Source organism: Panulirus ornatus, chromosome 12 (genome assembly GCF_036320965.1).
Source record: "Panulirus ornatus isolate Po-2019 chromosome 12, ASM3632096v1, whole genome shotgun sequence".
In the NCBI taxonomy this organism is placed as follows: domain Eukaryota; kingdom Metazoa; phylum Arthropoda; class Malacostraca; order Decapoda; family Palinuridae; genus Panulirus; species Panulirus ornatus.
The window spans coordinates 56,639,597-56,659,401 of NC_092235.1; the positions used below are offsets into that span (position 1 = coordinate 56,639,597).

Here is a 19,805-nt window from a genome sequence, read left to right on the forward strand (position 1 = left end):
ATAGACGGTGTTAACTCCCCCTTTCTGCCTTGAAGTGTTTAAGCTTTGGGGAGAAAGGAAAGAAGACTAGTAACAGTCGTTGGATGCAAAGGAAAGTAGTTCTTCAATCTAATCCAACACACCAGATTTTGTCCCTTTAAACTTTTGTAGTTCTTGTAAGTTAGAAAAAAAAATGCTTTGAAGCGTAGGTTTTTGTGCAGGAACAGCTATTCATCATACTTCAAGTTATTATTAACGCTCAATATACGTCACTTGTTCGTGATATTTATAGAAGATCATGCACAGTACAAGGAAGAGTTTTATCAAAGTATAATTTTGATTTGATTAGGATTATATGATTCTTCCACTTCTGAGTACTATCCCCAAGGTGCTACCCCAACCCCCTAACTACTTATATTGCTGCAGCTGGATGACATCAGTATTCCAGGAAGCGAAGGTACCGGTATGACTGGCCCATAGCCCTCCATTCTCTCGCCACTGTACCGGTATGACTGGCCCATAGCCCTCCATTCACCTCGCCGCTGTTGCTACGGGCTGAAACTCCCCCTCTGCCCCTTTCTCACTTTCTGGTAGTGATGCACCGATCGCCTCTCAGATTTGCCGTACTAATTCGTCTCTGGTTGAAAATGGATTAAAATTTGTAACGTTACACGTATTACATACACTTGGACTTTGGCAGCTTATTTACTCTCTCACTGCACGTCTAACCTGGTGTAAACCACCTTGCTAGCCTAAGCAGACGTTGGGATTACGACATCCCCTCTCTCTCCTCTCTAATTCGATATCTAGCTCGCCTTAACTCACCCACCTTCCGGATACGACTAGTTCACGACATCCCATGGCATCCCCCCCCCCTTCCATCCCACGTTATATATACACATTGCTCCAACCTGTCGGCATTTTTGTTCTATAACGACAGCTTTTCTTTCGAAAGCAGGTGCGTGTTGTTTTCGATAAGTCGGACTGGACCCCAATGTAGGTTGAGGTATTGTAATGTGAAGACCCCTCTCTCTCTCTCTCTCTCTCTCTCTCTCTCTCTCTCTCTCTCTCTCTCTCTCTCTCTCTCTCTCTCTCTCTCTCTCTCTCGTGTGTGTGTGTGTGTGTGTGTGTGTGTGGACTCCTCTGAGGTGAGTTCTCTGATGAAACTATTATCAGTGCTTCACCCCCACCGAGGGTGACCTTTCACTCCACTTGGATGTAGTTAGACTGCAAGCGAAGTTTATTTTAGGGGAACGAAAAAAAAAAAAGAGGACCATATCGTCCAGGAACTTGACTCTCATAGGAATCTATCATTTCTTTGCTAGTGATCTAGTGAAATCAAACGATGGATGAATAGAAAATCACCTTGATAGAAGTATCGGAGGGATTTTTTTTCGTGTGCAACATGGTTCAGTTTTGTAACCACTGCTCTTCTTGGTCATTGTAAATGAACTGGTAGAGGGATTGGACTCGTATCTGAATATATTTGCGTGTGATGCCAAGGTGAGGGGAAGTAAATAGAGATTTGCGTCAACTTAAATAGGAACCAAGACAAACTCCAAGTTGGTCTGATGCACTGTGTACATCGTAGGAGTTGACAGTGTTTAACATGTTGCAAGAGCCTCCTTTTTCTATCTCAGTAGAATTGTAAGAGACACACTTTAGCATTGCATTCAGGTACATGTAAAAAGAAATATCCGGCACATTGTTCACACTTGACATCAGGACAAAATTAGAAAAAAACCTCTAGTTTTTGGTCATTGCACTTAAGCACAAGGAACTATTAGACAAGGTCCAGGAGGGAAAAGATGGTACCAGAGTTACGAAAACTTGAGTTACAACGAGAGGTTAGAGGCTATACATTTGTCCTGCATGGAGGAGAGAGGAAAGATGGCTTGATCACAGTCTTTGAAGTTTTAAACCAGTTTTATGGTATCAGCATTTATCAGTTCATCACAATGGAAAAACAAGGCAACCGAAAGCCATAACATGAAACAAACAAAAAACATTAGAAAAGATGTAAAATGCTTTTTAAGAGTAGTTGATGAATGGGATGAATTAAATATCCGTTACATTGACATGACGCAGTTTAGCAAGTTGTATGATACAATTTCAAGAAATAGGGCTCCATGAGCGTAGAGCTCCCTCCCCTTGCTATATAAATTTATATATATTCCTATGAGTCCACGGGGAAAATGAAACACGAAAAGTTCCCAAGTGCACTTTCGTGTAATAATCACATCATCAGGGGAGACACGAGAGAGAAATATAACAGTCAGTTGTTATACATCGAAGAGACGAAACTAGGACGCTGTTTGGTAAACATTTTTTTTTTTTTTTTCGCTGTCTCCCGCGTTTGCGAGGTAGCGCAAGGAAACAGACGAAAGCGGGGAGGGGGGGCCAGAAATCCTCCCCTCCTTGTATTTTCTTAACTTTCTAAAATGGGAAACAGAAGTTTGGTAAACATGTTTACACGAAAGTGCACTTGGGAACTTTTCGTGTTTCATTTTCCCCGTGGACTCATAGGAATATCTTGATCACACGCAAAATTGTGATCCTTTCCAATATATATATATATATATATATATATATATATATATATATATATATATATATATATATATAATTGCTTTACTGATTATTTTTTAAACAGAAGAATAGAACTTAAGTGTGCATGTGTAAAAAGTTACAGCCTTTGCCTGCTTTGTGCCCACAGTCAACGTGGCCCTTCTGCTGTGCATTGGAGCATAAGAACCACAATTTTTGTTTAAGTGCGACAAAGATGGGTTGTCGCTGAGTAGACAATATTTTTCAGGTGGAAATGTTTTATCAACTTATTTCGTGAAGGCAAGATTGTAAAAACTATAATTTTTTCAGGTATGGTTTTGATACACCTCACAATTACAATGACCATGAAATTTACTGTGGTGGGTATGCAGTACAATGGCAGAAGAATGGTGGCAAGTGTGGTCCCTGTGGCGACCCGTGGCACATGCCACAGGTAAGATGATTGCACATTTCACTTGGGATGGGGAACAGCTGTATTTTGCTAAGCTAAAGACACCAGGAATGACTTCATTTTTTATATATATATAATTTAGAGGACTTGTATGGAAGATTCAGCTTTTTCATTCTAGTGGACAAGTGAATATAATTTATGTTGATGCTGAACTGACAGAATATTTCAAAGTTGCTAATTAGAATTACTAGAGTTCTCTACATTTGTATGAAATATATGAGAGGTGACTGAATTTATACATTTATGATTATAATTATAATCTTCATAGCGTGCTTGTGAAATCTCATGCAGCCTTTTAACATTTATTTGATTACGTTTCACTTATTCCATATAACTAGGTGAATATATCATTGGAAGTGATAGGTTACTTGTAATATACCCCATAACTTTCCGTAACCACACATAATAGCATACCACTCCACTTTATCACAGCCTCGGGACAATGAGGGCGGAGGTAAATATGGACGAGGTGTGATTGTGAGGAAGTATAAACATAGCAGCACAATCCAGTTGGGTGTTGAGCTTACAGCCAATCACAAAGGATACTTTGAGTTCCGCCTATGCCCTCACAATCGACCCACCAGACCAGTAACAGACGAGTGCCTTGACAAGCATGTCTTGAAGAAGGCTGACGGTACTGGCTCCAGGTAAGTTAATTCATAACAAAAAGTATGGAAGCAACTTCATGCTCAATACATACATATATTCAGAGAATCAACATGGCCCTTTTTCCGCTTACTGTTTTACAAGTAGTAATGAAAAAGGTATGAGCTTCCTTAACAATGGCATTCGCATTTCAAAAGGATTCCTTTAATTTTGCACCCTTAACAGAAAATTAAGTTAAAGCCGCAACACAGCCTTTGCAAATCCAATGCTAAACATTGCCACACTCAAAATTAACAGGGATGTAGACCCTAGATGGATTCTTTTGCTGGTTAACTCAGACAATGACTAACTGTATATACTGGTGATTGAAGTGGCCAGTTTAGAAAATGAGGTATAATTGAGCATATGAGGAAGGAGCTTTATGCTAACGGGGTCCCATCTCTTATCGCTCTTTCTTTGTTCTATATATTTAATTTTTCTTTTTTAAATCATCCAGTAAGAGTCTAATGTACATCCTCTCGAGTTATCTTGTTCCTTAAGTCAATTACTCTTGCTGAAGAAATGCTTTCTCACATCACTTCATATGCATCTCTTGTGCAACTTTCAGTTATGCTGTCTTTTTCTGGACTTTTTTTTTAGCATCAGAGATTGATTCTATGGTAATGTCATTATGTACATTATTATGTTTCCCCTTATTTCCTCCAGTATAGACAGATTTAGGGCTTCCCTCTGTCTTACAAAGCTCAGTCTACTCAATTCTGGTATAATTTGTATTCCTTTAGACAGTCTATTAATTTTATGTAGTTCTTCAAGTAAGGAGACCAGACTGTTGCTGCATATATATATATATAAATATATATATATTTGGACGATTTTTGCAGGTAAAAAATGCAATTGAGTGGGAGATGTATAAAAGAAAGAGACAGGAGGTCAAGAGAAAGGTGCAAGAGGTGAAAAAGAGGGCAAATGAGAGTTGGGGTGAGAGAGTATCATTAAATTTTAGGGAGAATAAAGAGATGTTCTGGAAGGAGGTAAATAAAGTGCGTAAGACAAGGGAGCAAATGGGAACTTCAGTGAAGGGTGCAAATGGGGAGGTGATAACAAGTAGTGGTGATGTGAGAAGGAGATGGAGTGAGTATTTTGAAGGTTTGTTGAATGTGTTTGATGATAGAGTGGCAGATATAGGGTGTTTTAGTCGAGGTGGTGTGCAAAGTGAGAGGGTTAGGGAAAATGATTTGGTAAACAGAGAAGAGGTAGTAAAAGCTTTGCGGAAGATGAAAGCCGGCAAGGCAGCAGGTTTGGATGGTATTGTAGTGGAATTTATTAAAAAAGGGGGTGACTGTATTATTGACTGGTTGGTAAGGTTATTTAATATATGTATGACTCATGGTGAGGTGCCTGAGGATTGGCAGAATGCGTACAAAGGCAAAGGGGATAAGAGTGAGTGCTCAAATTACAGAGGTATAAGTTTGTTGAGTATTCCTGGTAAATTATATGGGAGGGTATTGATTGAGAGGGTGAAGGCATGTACAGAGCATCAGATTGGGGAAGAGCAGTGTGGTTTCAGAAGTGGTAGAGGATGTGTGGATCAGGTGTTTGCTTTGAAGAATGTATGTGAGAAATACTTAGAAAAGCAAATGGATTTGTATGTAGCATTTATGGATCTGGAGAAGGCATATGATAGAGTTGATAGAGATGCTCTGTAGAAGGTATTAAGAATATATGGTGTGGGAGGCAAGTTGTTAGAAGCAATGAAAAGTTTTTATCGAGGATGTAAGGCATGTGTACGTGTAGGAAGAGAGGAAAGTGATTGGTTCTCAGTGAATGTAGGTTTGTGGCAGGGGTGTGTGATGTCTCCATGGTTGTTTAATTTGTTTATGGATGGGGTTGTTAGGGAGGTGAATGCAAGAGTTTTGGAAAGAGGGGCAAGTATGAAGTCTGTTGGGGATGAGAGAGCTTGGGAAGTGAGTCAGTTGTTGTTCGCTGATGATACAGTGCTGGTGGCTGATTCATGTGAGAAACTGCAGAAGCTGGTGACTGAGTTTGGTAAAGTGTGTGAAAGAAGAAAGTTAAGAGTAAATGTGAATAAGAGCAAGGTAATTAGGTACAGTAGGGTTGAGGGTCAAGTCAATTGGGAGATAAGTTTGAATGGAGAAAAACTGGAGGAAGTAAAGTGTTTTAGATATCTGGGAGTGGATCTGGCAATGGATGGAACCATGGAAGCGGAAGTGGATCATAGGGTGGGGGAGGGGACGAAAATCCTGGGAGCCTTGAAGAATGTGTGGAAGTTGAGAACATTATCTCGGAAAGAAAAAATGGGTATGTTTGAAGGAATAGTGGTTCCAACAATGTTGTATGGTTGCAAGGCGTGGGCTATGGATAGAGTTGTGCGCAGGAGGATGGATGTGCTGGAAATGAGATGTTTGAGGATAATGTGTGGTGTGAGGTGGTTTGATCGAGTAAGTAACGTAAGGGTAAGAGAGATGTGTGGAAATAAAAAGAGCGTGGTTGAGAGAGCAGAAGAGGGTGTTTTGAAATGGTTTGGTTTTAGAGAGAATGAGTGAGGAAAGATTGACCAAGAGGATATATGTGTTGGAGGTGGAGGGAACGAGGAGAAGTGGGAGACAAATTGGAGGTGGAAAGATGGAGTGAAAAAGATTTTGTGTGATCGGGGCCTGAACATGCAGGAGGGTGAAAGGAGGGCAAGGAATAGAGTGAATTGGATCGATGTGGTATACCGGGGTTGACGTGCTGTCAGTGGATTGAATCAGGGCATGTGAAGCGTCTGGGGTAAACCATGGAAAGTTCTGTGGGGCCTGGATGTGGAAAGGGAGCTGTGGTTTCGGGCATTATTGCATGACAGCTAGAGACTGAGTGTGAACAAATGGGGCCTTTGTTGTCTTTTCTTAGTGCTACCTCGCACACATGAGGAGGGAGGGGGATGGTATTCCATGTGTGGCGAGGTGGCGATGGGAATGAATAAAGGTAGACAGTGTGAATTGTGTGCATGGGTATATATGTATGTGTCTGTGTGTGTATATATATGTGTACATTGAGATGTATAGGTATGTATATTTGCGTGTGTGGACGTGTATGTATATACATTGTGTATGGGGGTGGGTTGGGCCATTTCTTTTGTCTGTTTCCTTGCGCTATATATATATATATATATATATATATATATATATATATATATATATATATATATATATATATATATTATCCCTGGGGATAGAGGAGAAAGAATACTTCCCACGTATTCCCTGCGTGTCGTAGAAGGCGACTAAAAGGGAAGGGAGCGGGGGGCTGGAAATCCTCCCCTCTCGTTTTTTTTTAATTTTCCAAAAGAAGGAACAGAGAAGAGTGCCATGTGAGGATATCCCCTCAAAGGCCCAGTCCTCTGTTCTTAATGCTAACTCGCTATCGCGGGAAATGGCGAATAGTATGAAAAAAAAAATATATATATATATATATATATATATATATATATATATATATATATATATATATATATATATATATATATATATATATATTTGTTTTTTTTTCATACTATTCGCCATTTCCCACGTTAGCAAGGTAGCGTTAAGAACATAGGACTAAGCCCTTGAGGGAATATCCCCACTTGGCCCCCTCCTCTGTTCCTTCATTAGGAAAACCAAAAACGAGAGGGGAGGATTTCCAGCCTCCCGCTCCCTTCCATTTTAGTCGCCTTCTACGACACGCAGGGAATACGTGGGAAGTATTCTTTCTCCCCTATCCCCAGGGATATATATATATATATATATATATATATATATATATATATATATATATATATATATATTTTTTTTTTTTTTTTTTTTTTATACTTTGTCGCTGTCTCCCGCGTTTGCGAGGTAGCGCAAGGAAACAGACACAAACACACGCAAATATACATACCTACACAGCTTTCCATGGTTTACCCCAGACGCTTCACATGCCTTGATTCAATCCACTGACAGCACGTCAACCCCTGTATACCACATCGATCCAATTCACTCTATTCCTTGCCCTCCTTTCACCCTCCTGCATGTTCAGGCCCCGATCACACAAAATCTTTTTCACTCCATCTTTCCACCTCCAATTTGGTCTCCCACTTCTCCTCGTTCCTTCCACCTCCGACACATATATCCTCTTGGTCAATCTTTCCTCACTCATTCTCTCCATGTGCCCAAACCATTTCAAAACACCCTCTTCTGCTCTCTCAACCACGCTCTTTTTATTTCCACACATCTCTCTTACCCTTACGTCACTTACTCGATCAAACCACCTCACACCACACATTGTCCTCAAACATCTCATTTCCAGCACATCCATCCTCCTGCGCACAACTCTATCCATAGCCCATGCCTCACAACCATACAACATTGTTGGAACCACTATTCCTTCAAACATACCCATTTTTGCTTTCTGAGATAATGTTCTCGACTTCCACACATTCTTCAAGGCTCCCAGGATTTTCGCCCCCTCCCCCACCCTATGATCCACTTCCGCTTCCATGGTTCCATCTGCTGCCAGATCCACTCCCAGATATCTAAAACACTTTACTTCCTCCAGTTTTTTTCCATTCAAACTTACCTCCCAATTGACTTGACCCTCAACTCAACTGTACCTAATAGCCTTGCTCTTATTCACATTTACTCTTAACTTTCTTCTTTCACACACACACACACACATATATATATATATATATATATATATATATATATATATATATATATATATATATATATATATATATATATATATATTACTGAACATTCCACTGTTTGTATATTGGCTGTATGTACCTGAAGGCAATTGTGCAGTTGAACAAAATATAGTCTGCCTCCCTCATAAACCTTTTCACATGCTGTAATGGTGACAAGTTCAGCATGTTACTCGTAGGTCCCTGTCGCTGCTCGGTTCTTGCAGTTCATATCCTATCTCTATCTCCAATGCCTGTATCCTTTGGGAACTCCCATAAACTGGGTGGCTATGGCATAAGAGTCTTCACTTATCCATGTCCTTATATGTCTCCCTCAGATACACCTTTCCATGCATTCTTCCATTTTTCTCCCTCCAGTACTCTTCCACTCTATTTCTTCATGTTGCAGGTGGTCGTCCTCGCACACCTACCTACTTAATTATACTATCATACGCTTACCACATACCCAAACCACCTCAAAATATTGTTTCACCCTCTCTACCACCTCACAGTTCATTTCCTTTCCTGCCATACCAAATGTTTCATACACCCCTTCATTTCTTTCTTTTCATCCTTTCGTATCACATGCTTCTCTCAGATTACTCATTTCCACAGCCTGGATTCTTGATTTCTTTGACTCTTTCAATGTCCATGTTTCAGCTGCATAGGTCACGCCTGGGAAGACTATGCTTTTTCCACTTCCATACTTATGCCTTTACCATTCATTTTTCTGTTAGGGACCCAGTGACTCTTCTACCCCTTACTTCTCTCTCCCTCCATATCACCAAACTTACAAGAGATAGTTCCTAAATTCTTGAATTCTTTCACTTTTTCCAATCTTCCTTCCCCCCATGTTTTAACACAGTTTAGCACACTTTCTTCTGTAACTCGTTAGGGTTTTTACAAAATCTGTACCGTCACTCTGTTCCCTTTCATACATCATTACTTTACTTTTACTCACATTTAGCCTCATTTGCCTATGCTTACACACATCATAAAATACCCTTACAACCTTCTGCAACTCCTTTTCACTCTCAGCAAACAACACAGTATCATTCACAAACAGCCATGTCTTCAGCCACAGTCTATCTCTGCACCCCCTTTCCCTGGTTATGCTTTCACCCCTCGTATCACTATGTATACCAAAACTTTCATTTAAGGTACAACTCTGTTTCCATGCTAAATCACGTACCAAATGCATCCACTCTCAGTTTCTCCTCCGTGCTTCAGCATTTCAGCCATAATCCCATCCACTCCAGGTTCCTCTCCTACCTTGTGCATCACTTTCACTCTTTTCACCCACCTTCTTGCTATGGGCCCATGTGCCTGTATTCTCTACCTTCAATTATCCATACCTGTGTATGCAACTACTAATGCCTCATCTTTTCCTACATTCATGTTTTTCAAAATATTCTTTCCGTCATTCTTTCACTTCCTCCATTTGATTTAGCAACACTCCTCTCTAACTTCTCATATTAACATATTAACATTCCCACTCTTTCTTTTTTCACCTACTTTCAGTACAATTTCATGTTTCCCCTAAACTTTTCAATCTTTTTTTCATTTCATTTCAAGCTAGAAGTTTCAGTTTTCTAAATTGTTTCTTACATTTTTCATATGTATATATATGTATGTGTGTGTGTGTGTATATGTGCGTATGTATGTGTGTGTGTATGTGTATATATATATATGTATATTATCCCTGGGGATAGGGGTGAAAGAATACTTCCCACGCATTCCTCGCGTGTCGTAGAAAGTGACTAGAGGGGACGGGAGCGGGGGGCCAGAAATCCTCCCCTCCTTGTATTTTTTTTTAACTTTCTAAAATGGGAAACAGAAGAAGGAGTCACGTGGGGAGTGCTCATCCTCCTCGAAGGCTCAGATTGGGGTGCCTAAATGTGTGTGGATGTAACCAAGATGTGAAAAAAGGAGAGATAGGTAGTATGTTTGAGGAAAGGAACCTGGATGTTTTGGCTCTGAGTGAAAGGAAGCTCAAGGGTAAAGGGGAAGAGTGGTTTGGGAATGTCTTGGGAGTAAAGTCAGGGGTTAGTGAGAAGACAAGAGCAAGGGAAGGAGTAGCAATACTCCTGAAACAGGAGTTGTGGGAGTATGTGATAGAATGTAAGAAAGTAAATTCTCGATTAATATGGGTAAAACTGAAAGTTGATGGAGAGAGATGGGTGATTATTGGTGCATATGCACCTTTGCATGAGAAGAAAGATCATGAGAGGCAAGTGTTTTGGGAGCAGCTGAATGAGTGTGTTAGTGGTTTTGATGCACGAGACCGGGTTATAGTGATGGGTGATTTGAATGCAAAGGTGAGTAATGTGGCAGTTGAGGGAATAATTGGTATACATGGGGTGTTCACTGTTGTAAATGGAAATGGTGAAGAGCTTGTAGATTTATGTGCTGAAAAAGGACTGATGATTGGGAATACCTGGTTTAAAAAGCGAGATATACATAAGTATACTTATGTAAGTAGGAGAGATGGCCAGAGAGCGTTATTGGATTACGTGTTAATTGACAGGCGCGCGAAAGAGAGACTTTTGGATGTTAATGTGCTGAGAGGTGCAACTGGAGGGATGTCTGATCATTGTCTTGTGGAGGCTAAGGTGAAGATTTGTATGGGTTTTCAGAAAAGAAGAGTGAATGTTGGGGTGAAGAGGGTGGTGAGAGTAAGTGAGCTTGGGAAGGAGACTTGTGTGAGGAAGTACCAGGAGAGACTGAGTACAGAATGGAAAAAGGTGAGAACAATGGAAGTAAGGGGAGTGGGGGAGGAATGGGATGTATTTAGGGAATCAGTGATGGATTGCGCAAAAGATGCTTGTGGCATGAGAAGAGTGGGAGGTGGGTTGATTAGAAAGGGTAGTGAGTGGTGGGATGAAGAAGTAAGAGTATTAGTGAAAGAGAAGAGAGAGGCATTTGGACGATTTTTGCAGGGAAAAAATGAAATTGAGTGGGAGATGTATAAAAGAAAGAGACAGGAGGTCAAGAGAAAGGTGCAAGAGGTGAAAAAAAGGGCAAATGAGAGTTGGGGTGAGAGAGTATCATTAAATTTTAGGGAGAATAAAAAGATGTTCTGGAAGGAGGTAAATAAAGTGCGTAAGACAAGGGAGCAAATGGGAACTTCAGTGAAGGGCGCAAATGGGGAGGTGATAACAAGTAGTGGTGATGTGAGAAGGAGATGGAGTGAGTATTTTGAAGGTTTGTTGAATGTGTTTGATGATAGAGTGGCAGATATAGGGTGTTTTGGTCGAGGTGGTGTGCAAAGTGAGAGGGTTAGGGAAAATGATTTGGTAAACAGAGAAGAGGTAGTAAAAGCTTTGCGGAAGATGAAAGCCGGCAAGGCAGCAGGTTTGGATGGTATTGCAGTGGAATTTATTAAAAAAGGGGGTGACTGTATTGTTGACTGGTTGGTAAGGTTATTTAATGTATGTATGACTCATGGTGAGGTGCCTGAGGATTGGCGGAATGCATGCATAGTGCCATTGTACAAAGGCAAAGGGGATAAGAGTGAGTGCTCAAATTACAGAGGTATAAGTTTGTTGAGTATTCCTGGTAAATTATATGGGAGGATATTGATTGAGAGGGTGAAGGCATGTACAGAGCATCAGATTGGGGAAGAGCAGTGTGGTTTCAGAAGTGGTAGAGGATGTGTGGATCAGGTGTTTGCTTTGAAGAATGTATGTGAGAAATACTTAGAAAAGCAAATGGATTTGTATGTAGAATTTACGGATCTGGAGAAGGCATATGATAGAGTTGATAGAGATGCTCTGTGGAAGGTATTAAGAATATATGGTGTGGGAGGCAAGTTGTTAGAAGCAGTGAAAAGTTTTTATCGAGGATGTAAGGCATGTGTACGTGTAGGAAGAGAGGAAAGTAATTGGTTCTCAGTGAATGTAGGTTTGCGGCAGGGGTGTGTGATGTCTCCATGGTTGTTTAATTTGTTTATGGATGGGGTTGTTAGGGAGGTGAATGCAAGAGTTTTGGAAAGAGGGGCAAGTATGAAGTCTGTTGGGGATGAGAGAGCTTGGGAAGTGAGTCAGTTGTTGTTCGCTGATGATACAGTGCTGGTGGCTGATTCATGTGAGAAACTGCAGAAGCTGGTGACTGAGTTTGGTAAAGTGTGTGAAAGAAGAAAGTTAAGAGTAAATGTGAATAAGAGCAAGGTAATTAGGTACAGTAGGGTTGAGGGTCAAGTCAATTGGGAGGTGAGTTTGAATGGAGAAAAACTGGAGGAAGTGAAGTGTTTTAGATATCTGGGAGTGGATCTGGCAGCGGATGGAACCATGGAAGCGGAAGTGGATCATAGGGTGGGGGAGGGGGCGAAAATTCTGGGAGCCTTGAAGAATGTGTGGAAGTCGAGAACATTATCTCGGAAAGCAAAAATGGGTATGTTTGAAGGAATAGTGGTTCCAACAACGTTGTATGGTTGCGAGGCGTGGGCTATGGATAGAGTTGTGCGCAGGAGGATGGATGTGCTGGAAATGAGATGTTTGAGGACATTGTGTGGTGTGAGGTGGTTTGATCGAGTAAGTAACGTAAGGGTAAGAGAGATGTGTGGAAATAAAAAGAGCGTGGTTGAGAGAGTAGAAGAGGGTGTTTTGAAATGGTTCGGGCACATGGAGAGAATGAGTGAGGAAAGATTGACTAAGAGAATATATGTGTCGGAGGTGGAGGGAACGAGGAGAAGAGGGAGACCAAATTGGAGGTGGAAAGATGGAGTGAAAAAGATTTTGTGTGATCGGGGCCTGAACATGCAGGAGGGTGAAAGGAGGGCAAGGAATAGAGTGAATTGGAGCGATGTGGTATACCGGGGTTGACGTGCTGTTAGTGGATTGAATCAAGGCATGTGAAGCGTCTGGGGTAAACCATGGAAAGCTGTGTAGGTATGTATATTTGCGTGTGTGGACGTATGTATATACATGTGTATGGGGGTGGGTTGGGCCATTTCTTTCGTCTGTTTCCTTGCGCTACCTCGCAAACGCGGGAGACAGCGACAAAGCAAAAAAAAAAAAAAAAAAATGATGATCACAGTCTGGTCATTTACACCTTAACCAATCTTCATGACTATATTTTCAAGGGCTGAATTTCTTAAACCATTTGTCATACCAGCTGCATATCTTACAAGTCTGAAGTATATCACAGTCCCTGTTGCTTCAAACTTTTATCAGAATTTCAGCATCATCAGCAAAGATGTTTAATTGAGACTTGATGTTGCTTGATCAATCATTTACATAAATCAGAAATAGTAGTAATGGCTCCACTGACATTCTTTTTCCTACTTGTCACCCGAGCCAAGCTTAAAAGGGATCTCCAGACATTCTTATCCTTCCTTTTAGATAGCTGTCAGTCCATTTGAGCAGCTCTCCTTTAACCCTAGCTTGGGTGTATATATATATATATCAGTTATCTTTGGAGGATAGTATCAAAAGACCTTATGTCAGTCTAGGAATGTACAATCTACCCGTCCATTTTTATAAAAATCCAGCATATTCATTATAAGATCTTTTGAGACCTATTCATCTGCTTATGTTGTACTTTTCATGTTTCTTGATTATTGTCTCAAGTATGTTGCAGGTTACTTTTGTTCAGGAAACTAGCTTGTAATTCAGGGTTACTTCTCTGTCACCTTCCATTTTGTTCGAACATGCCCCCTCACTGGGGTAGACTTTGTACATCATTGTTTTAACAGAGGGCCTTACACACTGGATATGGTTCTTCAAATGTAAACACTATGAAATTTTGTATTCATATTTACAGATTGCTGTATTAGTATCAATTATTTTGTTTGAGATTTTTTTGACTTCTTTGGTCCTTTACCATTCATTTGCCCCTCAAAGTTATGAAATAGTTTGTTTTCAGTTCACTTCATTTATGTTTCTTTCATATTTGCATGTTTCTCACTTATTGTCCTAAGTCTGTCATTTATGCCTCTCTTTATCTTTCAGATGTAGCTTGATTCGTTTTTCTAGTATCTCTCCCATAGTGAGCTTATATGTTAAAGCATTCCTTCAGTTTTCCCCATCCCCTCTCATTATAATCAACTGTTAGTGCATACCTCCTGATGCTACGGTTTTAGATTTGACAAAATCTAGTACCTTGTAGAGCATTTCTCAATACCCATGTTATGGAACTCATCCTCCCAATCTGTCCTTTTGAACTTGATAATTAAAGCCCCATACTTTCCATCTTTATTCTTATGTTTTGTTTCGACTTTTTGTCTTAAGTATTTCCATCTCAAGTACGAGGTGATCAGTTTTTTCAAGCTGAGGTTTTTAAGTGGCCTATAGTTATCATTTTTGAGGTTACCTCAAGAAAATGTTTCTTATTTTACTGGACAATTCATCTTAAATCCTGAATGATCAGTTTTTCAAGCAGGGCTTTTTATTTGGCCCAGTGTTATCACTTTGATTGCTACCTTGTAGAAACTAAAACCAAGTAATATCCAAGACATATTGGTTCAAAGCAGTCTTGCACACATTTTAGCAACTTGAATCTCTGTTTTAACCTCCAAGTGAATATAAGGTATTCCAGTGCATTTTGCAGTGGTTGAAGTCCCCTAGTAAGAGAATTTTACCACTTAAAGTCTTTAGATGGCACTGCTCACTAGTTCTTGTACCATGAAGATAAATTGTCCCTTCATTACCAGAAAAAAAAAAAGATCTGGTTACATTTTTCTTTGAGTGATTGTACACTGGTAGAGTTACAAAAAGATTTAATCACTTAATTCTTTCCTGGAATGCAACGGCTTTTTATCACTTCTTACGTTAGTTTTCCTCTGTAAGGATTAGCCCTCCTTTTGTGTCGTCTCTCAATTTCCTTGTTATTATGTTCCTTCAGGGAAAACTACATGTGATTTAACATCCATTTTGAATGGTGTCAACCATGTGATTAATGTCTGGCTCATTCTTTGCAGTACATCATTTTAAACTTGGTGCTTTTAAGGGCTCACCAATGAACTTCTATGGTAACCTCAAAATCGCCAAGGGCCATAGAACTTTCACTTATATAAAAAGAAAGTTTTATTCATAATTTGCAAGGTATAATGACTACATCATGCTAGTTTTAGGATTTACTTATGGATCATTTAAAATTTTTACAGTTGCAGTAGACTAACATTACATATATATTGGGAAAGTAACATACTTTGTCTAAATGCATACATAATGTGACAAAACAGCACTTGCAGTGTTCAGAGATATACCACCCTTGGGAATTTTATATAGTATTGAAGGCATATGAAGTACCCTTGCTATAGACCCCTCTTCATTTAGATCCACTCACCTACGTCTCTTAATCAGAAACGAACCACATTCTCATTAGAAATTCTACCACTGCTTCGAATAGCTTTCCTCCTGCTTCACATATTTGTAGCACCTTCTGCACATCATTTCTTTGAACCCTATCATATGCTTTTGCCAGAATCATAAATACTACATATAAATCCTTCATTCTTAAAGTACTTCTGTCACTGGTTCTTCAAAGAAAATGCATTCCACACACCCTACCACTCTTTATCCCACATCATTCCTTCCCAGTTTGACCTGTACATGCTACTACCCTTGTGGTCACCATTCTTCCTGATAACTTACCTCATATACTCAACATGTTAACTCATACCCATCTGATTCAAGCAATCACCCCCCCCCCCCCCCCCCCCCCCCCCCCCCCCCCCCCCCGGTATTATAAAGTGGCTCTATACAGGTATTTAGCCTGTCCTTAGGAAATCTGCCTTGAGCCGTACATGCATTGAAAATCCAAACTAACCAATCAACAGTACTGTCTACCCCTTTCTTGAGATATTAAACTGCAATCCCATCGACTCTGGCCACCTTATCACACATTGTTACGTAAGGCTTTCACCTCTTCTTTTCACCAAACACTTGCCATAAATCTACCATTCACTTATTTCCACATCTTGGTATCCCGCTCTGCCATTCTGTCATGTAATACAATCAGTAGTCCCTGAAAATACCCAATCCATCTCTTCCCATTATACTTCATCTGCTCGCATTTGTTCTCTTCAACATTATTCACCTTCTTCCCTTTAGATTGCAAATGCCCTCACACCCCATCTCTTGTTTGTACTCTTTTTCAGCCTCTGCACCATCTTACCTTCTACTTCTTCCTTCTTCCCTGCAGGTAATGCCCATATACCTTATCTCGTTGCTCACTACTAATATTCACTGTTCTCCCTCACCAGTAAGCACTGCTTCTTAAATGTGACCCATTCCCTGCCAACTCCTATAGTTTTGTATAATTTCATCTGTCATTTTTTCTGCCTCAGACAGGCCTCTCACCCAAGCTCACACTTTTTCATCAACTACTATTTCTTCTTTTCCCTAAAGTCTCTACAAACCTTTGCCTCCACCAAAAAGTGATCATACATCCCACCAACTTTAGTACTTAGCCTTATAATACCTGCTTACCATGAACCCAACTTTCCCATTTATACATGTATAACTTTTTAAACCAGTTATTCCCTATCATTAATCCTTTTTTGGCACACACATTCTTAAGCTGTTCACCATTTTCGTTCACACTGGGCACCCCATGCTCTTCACATCACCTGTTGATGCATTTAGATCACCTGTCACCAGGACTCAGCCCCTTGCATTAACATTGCTAACACAGTAAATTATCTCTCAAAACACTCTCCATTAACAATCATATATATAAAAGTGTCAATAACTGATGATTTGTTTCCTCACCAGGTACTACCCTGGCCCTGGTTCTAAAGAATTTTACGCCAAATATCGCCTGCCTCGTTATCTGACATGTACCCAGTGTGTACTGCAGTGGCGTTATGTAGCTGGCAACAATTGGGGCCATTGCGAGAATGGTACTGGAATGGTGGGTTGTGGGCCCCAAGAACAATTCCGTTCTTGTGCTGATATTACCATCACTGAAGAGGATGGCTATGCTGATGACACTCCCAGCATTGTACCAGACTACAACGATGTTGACTACAATGAGGTAGATGCAGACTCACCCAAACTGGATGCCAAGGACCATGTTAACCATGTGGGACATATTGTGGCACTCACTTTGTCTTTCCTTCTTATATTACTTGTACTGTTTGGCCTCGTTACTTATTTCTACTGGGCACGTGATGCCTTCAAAGGTCTTCTGAAACGACAGGCAGGTCAGTGGTCCAAGGCTACTGCCCCAGAACCACCATCAAAACAAAGAAATTCCATTATAACAATTTCTGGACCAATTGGAGTACCACCACCTGTTCCACCTCGTCGTCATCGATCTCTGTCTGGAGGAGAGCCTGCAATAGAACCTGATCCACAAGAAATTCGCTCAATTAGCTCACCAACTAGGGTTACTATCAATGGCATTGCTGTAAATTCTAGTAGTGCAAGTAGCACTGCCTCACAAGCTCACTTACATGTCCCAGATGATTAACCCTCTAATTTGTAAATGTCAAAACTGTCTAGTGGTTTAACTTGTATATAGTGAAGTGACCCACCTTTCCAAACTGTCTAGTGGTTTAACTTGCATATAGAGAGGTGACCCTACCTTTTCAAGTTTTGAATAAGGTCTTCCACATGAGATATTTAAGTGACATTTCTCCAGCAGTTGAATTTAGTCTTTAACATGAATGATTGATAGTACTGTTGTATTTAGATTTTTACAAGTCATTGTTGTGCTAAGATCTAGACATTATTACATGAGGTAGTAAATGTTGAAGTAGGCAGCAGTATTATTACACATTAAAATTCTTGAGAAAAATGGGAATGTCTTCAAGTAATGCCATGCAATACTTATATTGTAGATATGCTACCAGCTGTGCTACTTTCCTATAAGAAAGCCAATCTGCATGTAATTAAAGGTTACAATGTGGAATTTGAATACTGCTTTATCCTTTTGTCACAAGGCTTCAATACAGACAAGAAAATCTACCTATATTTCTGGTGGATTTTCTGATCTTGGTGTACATTATAATTCGTCTGTATGGTGTAACTCACTGATCAGGTAGATGTACTTTGATTACTTTTGTAAATATTACTTCATTGAGGTGTTATTTGGCCAGTAGGATATCTCACAAATTTTTTATTGCAATTTGAATACTGCATAACACGACAGCTAGATGCGAGTGTGAATGAATGTGACATTTATACTGTTCACCTGGTACTTCCTCACCGAAGTTGGGGTTCGTGCCAGAAATGGATGAAAGCAAGCAAGTTGGAAAAATCAAGATTAAATGTACTGAAGAATATACTAAGTACTTCATACATATCGGGGTCAACAGAACAGAATCATACATAACTAAAACAGCTGTAAACCGAAGGTTTTTAGTTTTGCAAGTATAATCTATTTCATAATTCAAAAAACATACACTAGGCAACTAGTGTTGGAAATGAAATGAGGACAATATGTGGTGTGACTGTGTATGTAATTAAAGGGCGAGCGAGATGTGAAAATAAAAAGGTCTCCCACTTTTCCTCGTTCCCTCCACCTGACACATATATCCTCTTTGTCAATCTTTTCTCACTCATTCTCTCCATGTGACCAAACTACTTCAAAAGACCCCCTTCTGCTCTCTCTCTAAACCACACTCTTTATTACTGCACATCTCATTTCTAGAAAATCCACCCTCCTCCACATCTATGGCCCAAGCCTCACAACCTTCAAACGTTGTTGGAACCACTATTACTTCAAACATATCTATTTTTGCTTTCCAAGATAACATTCTTGACTTCCATACATTTTTCAAGGCTCCCAGAACTTTTGCTCCCTTCCCCCACCCTATGATTCACTTCCGCTGCCAAATCCACTCCCCGATATCTAAAACACTTCACTTCATTTTTTTACCATTCAAACTTACCTCCTAATTGACTTGTCTCAACTCTACCGTACTTAATAAATAACCTTGCTTTTATTCACATTTACTTCCCTATCCCCTGGGGATAGGGGAAAGAATACTTCCCACATATTCTCTGAATGTCATAAAAGGCGACTAAAAGTGGAGAAAGTGGGGGGCTGGAAATCCTCTCGTTTTAAATTTTCCAAAATAACAGAAGGGGGCCAAGTGAGGATATTCCAAGACTCAATCCTGTTAACACTACCTCGCTAACAATATACATTGCAGGTAACCTCACAAGAGAATGCTCAGGGTGTGTGGGGTCTGAAAGGACATAGACGCAACATGAAAAGTATGGGTAACTGAAAGATTTAGGTTGATATTCAAATGGTATGACTGCACGATGAAAATGAGGGCATTTATAAAGATTGCAAGGATGGCAAATCCTGTATGTCGTGCCAGTTCTATTGTATGTTTGGCCATCGTTCCTTTTCATGAACTTTGAATTGAACGTTCATCAGGTAATGACCAAACATGAGTCTTTGAAGTGTGCAACATATATCATTTCGATGTACTTTGCAGGTATACATTTTCACATCTTTTTAATGTTCCCAGGAATTATGATTTCACATAATGAATATTCCATGCCAAGACAATTTCATTTTTAAAACATTTAC

The 19,805-nt window shown here is 40.0% G+C and overlaps 1 protein-coding gene across 2 annotated transcripts in view; it reads left to right on the forward strand.

Annotated features, from left to right (window-relative positions):
* LOC139752073 (uncharacterized) overlaps window positions 1-18,170 on the forward strand; it is a 67,943-nt gene extending 49,773 nt beyond the window's left edge. For both annotated transcript variants that reach the window (XM_071667917.1, XM_071667918.1), the window contains 3 exons: window positions 2,857-2,980; window positions 3,431-3,645; window positions 17,030-18,170. In XM_071667917.1, the coding sequence (XP_071524018.1) occupies window positions 2,857-2,980; window positions 3,431-3,645; window positions 17,030-17,729 (1,039 nt within the window). In that variant the 3' untranslated portion in view covers window positions 17,730-18,170. The remainder of the gene's footprint in view (window positions 1-2,856; window positions 2,981-3,430; window positions 3,646-17,029) is intronic.
* Window positions 18,171-19,805: the final 1,635 nt, after the last annotated feature.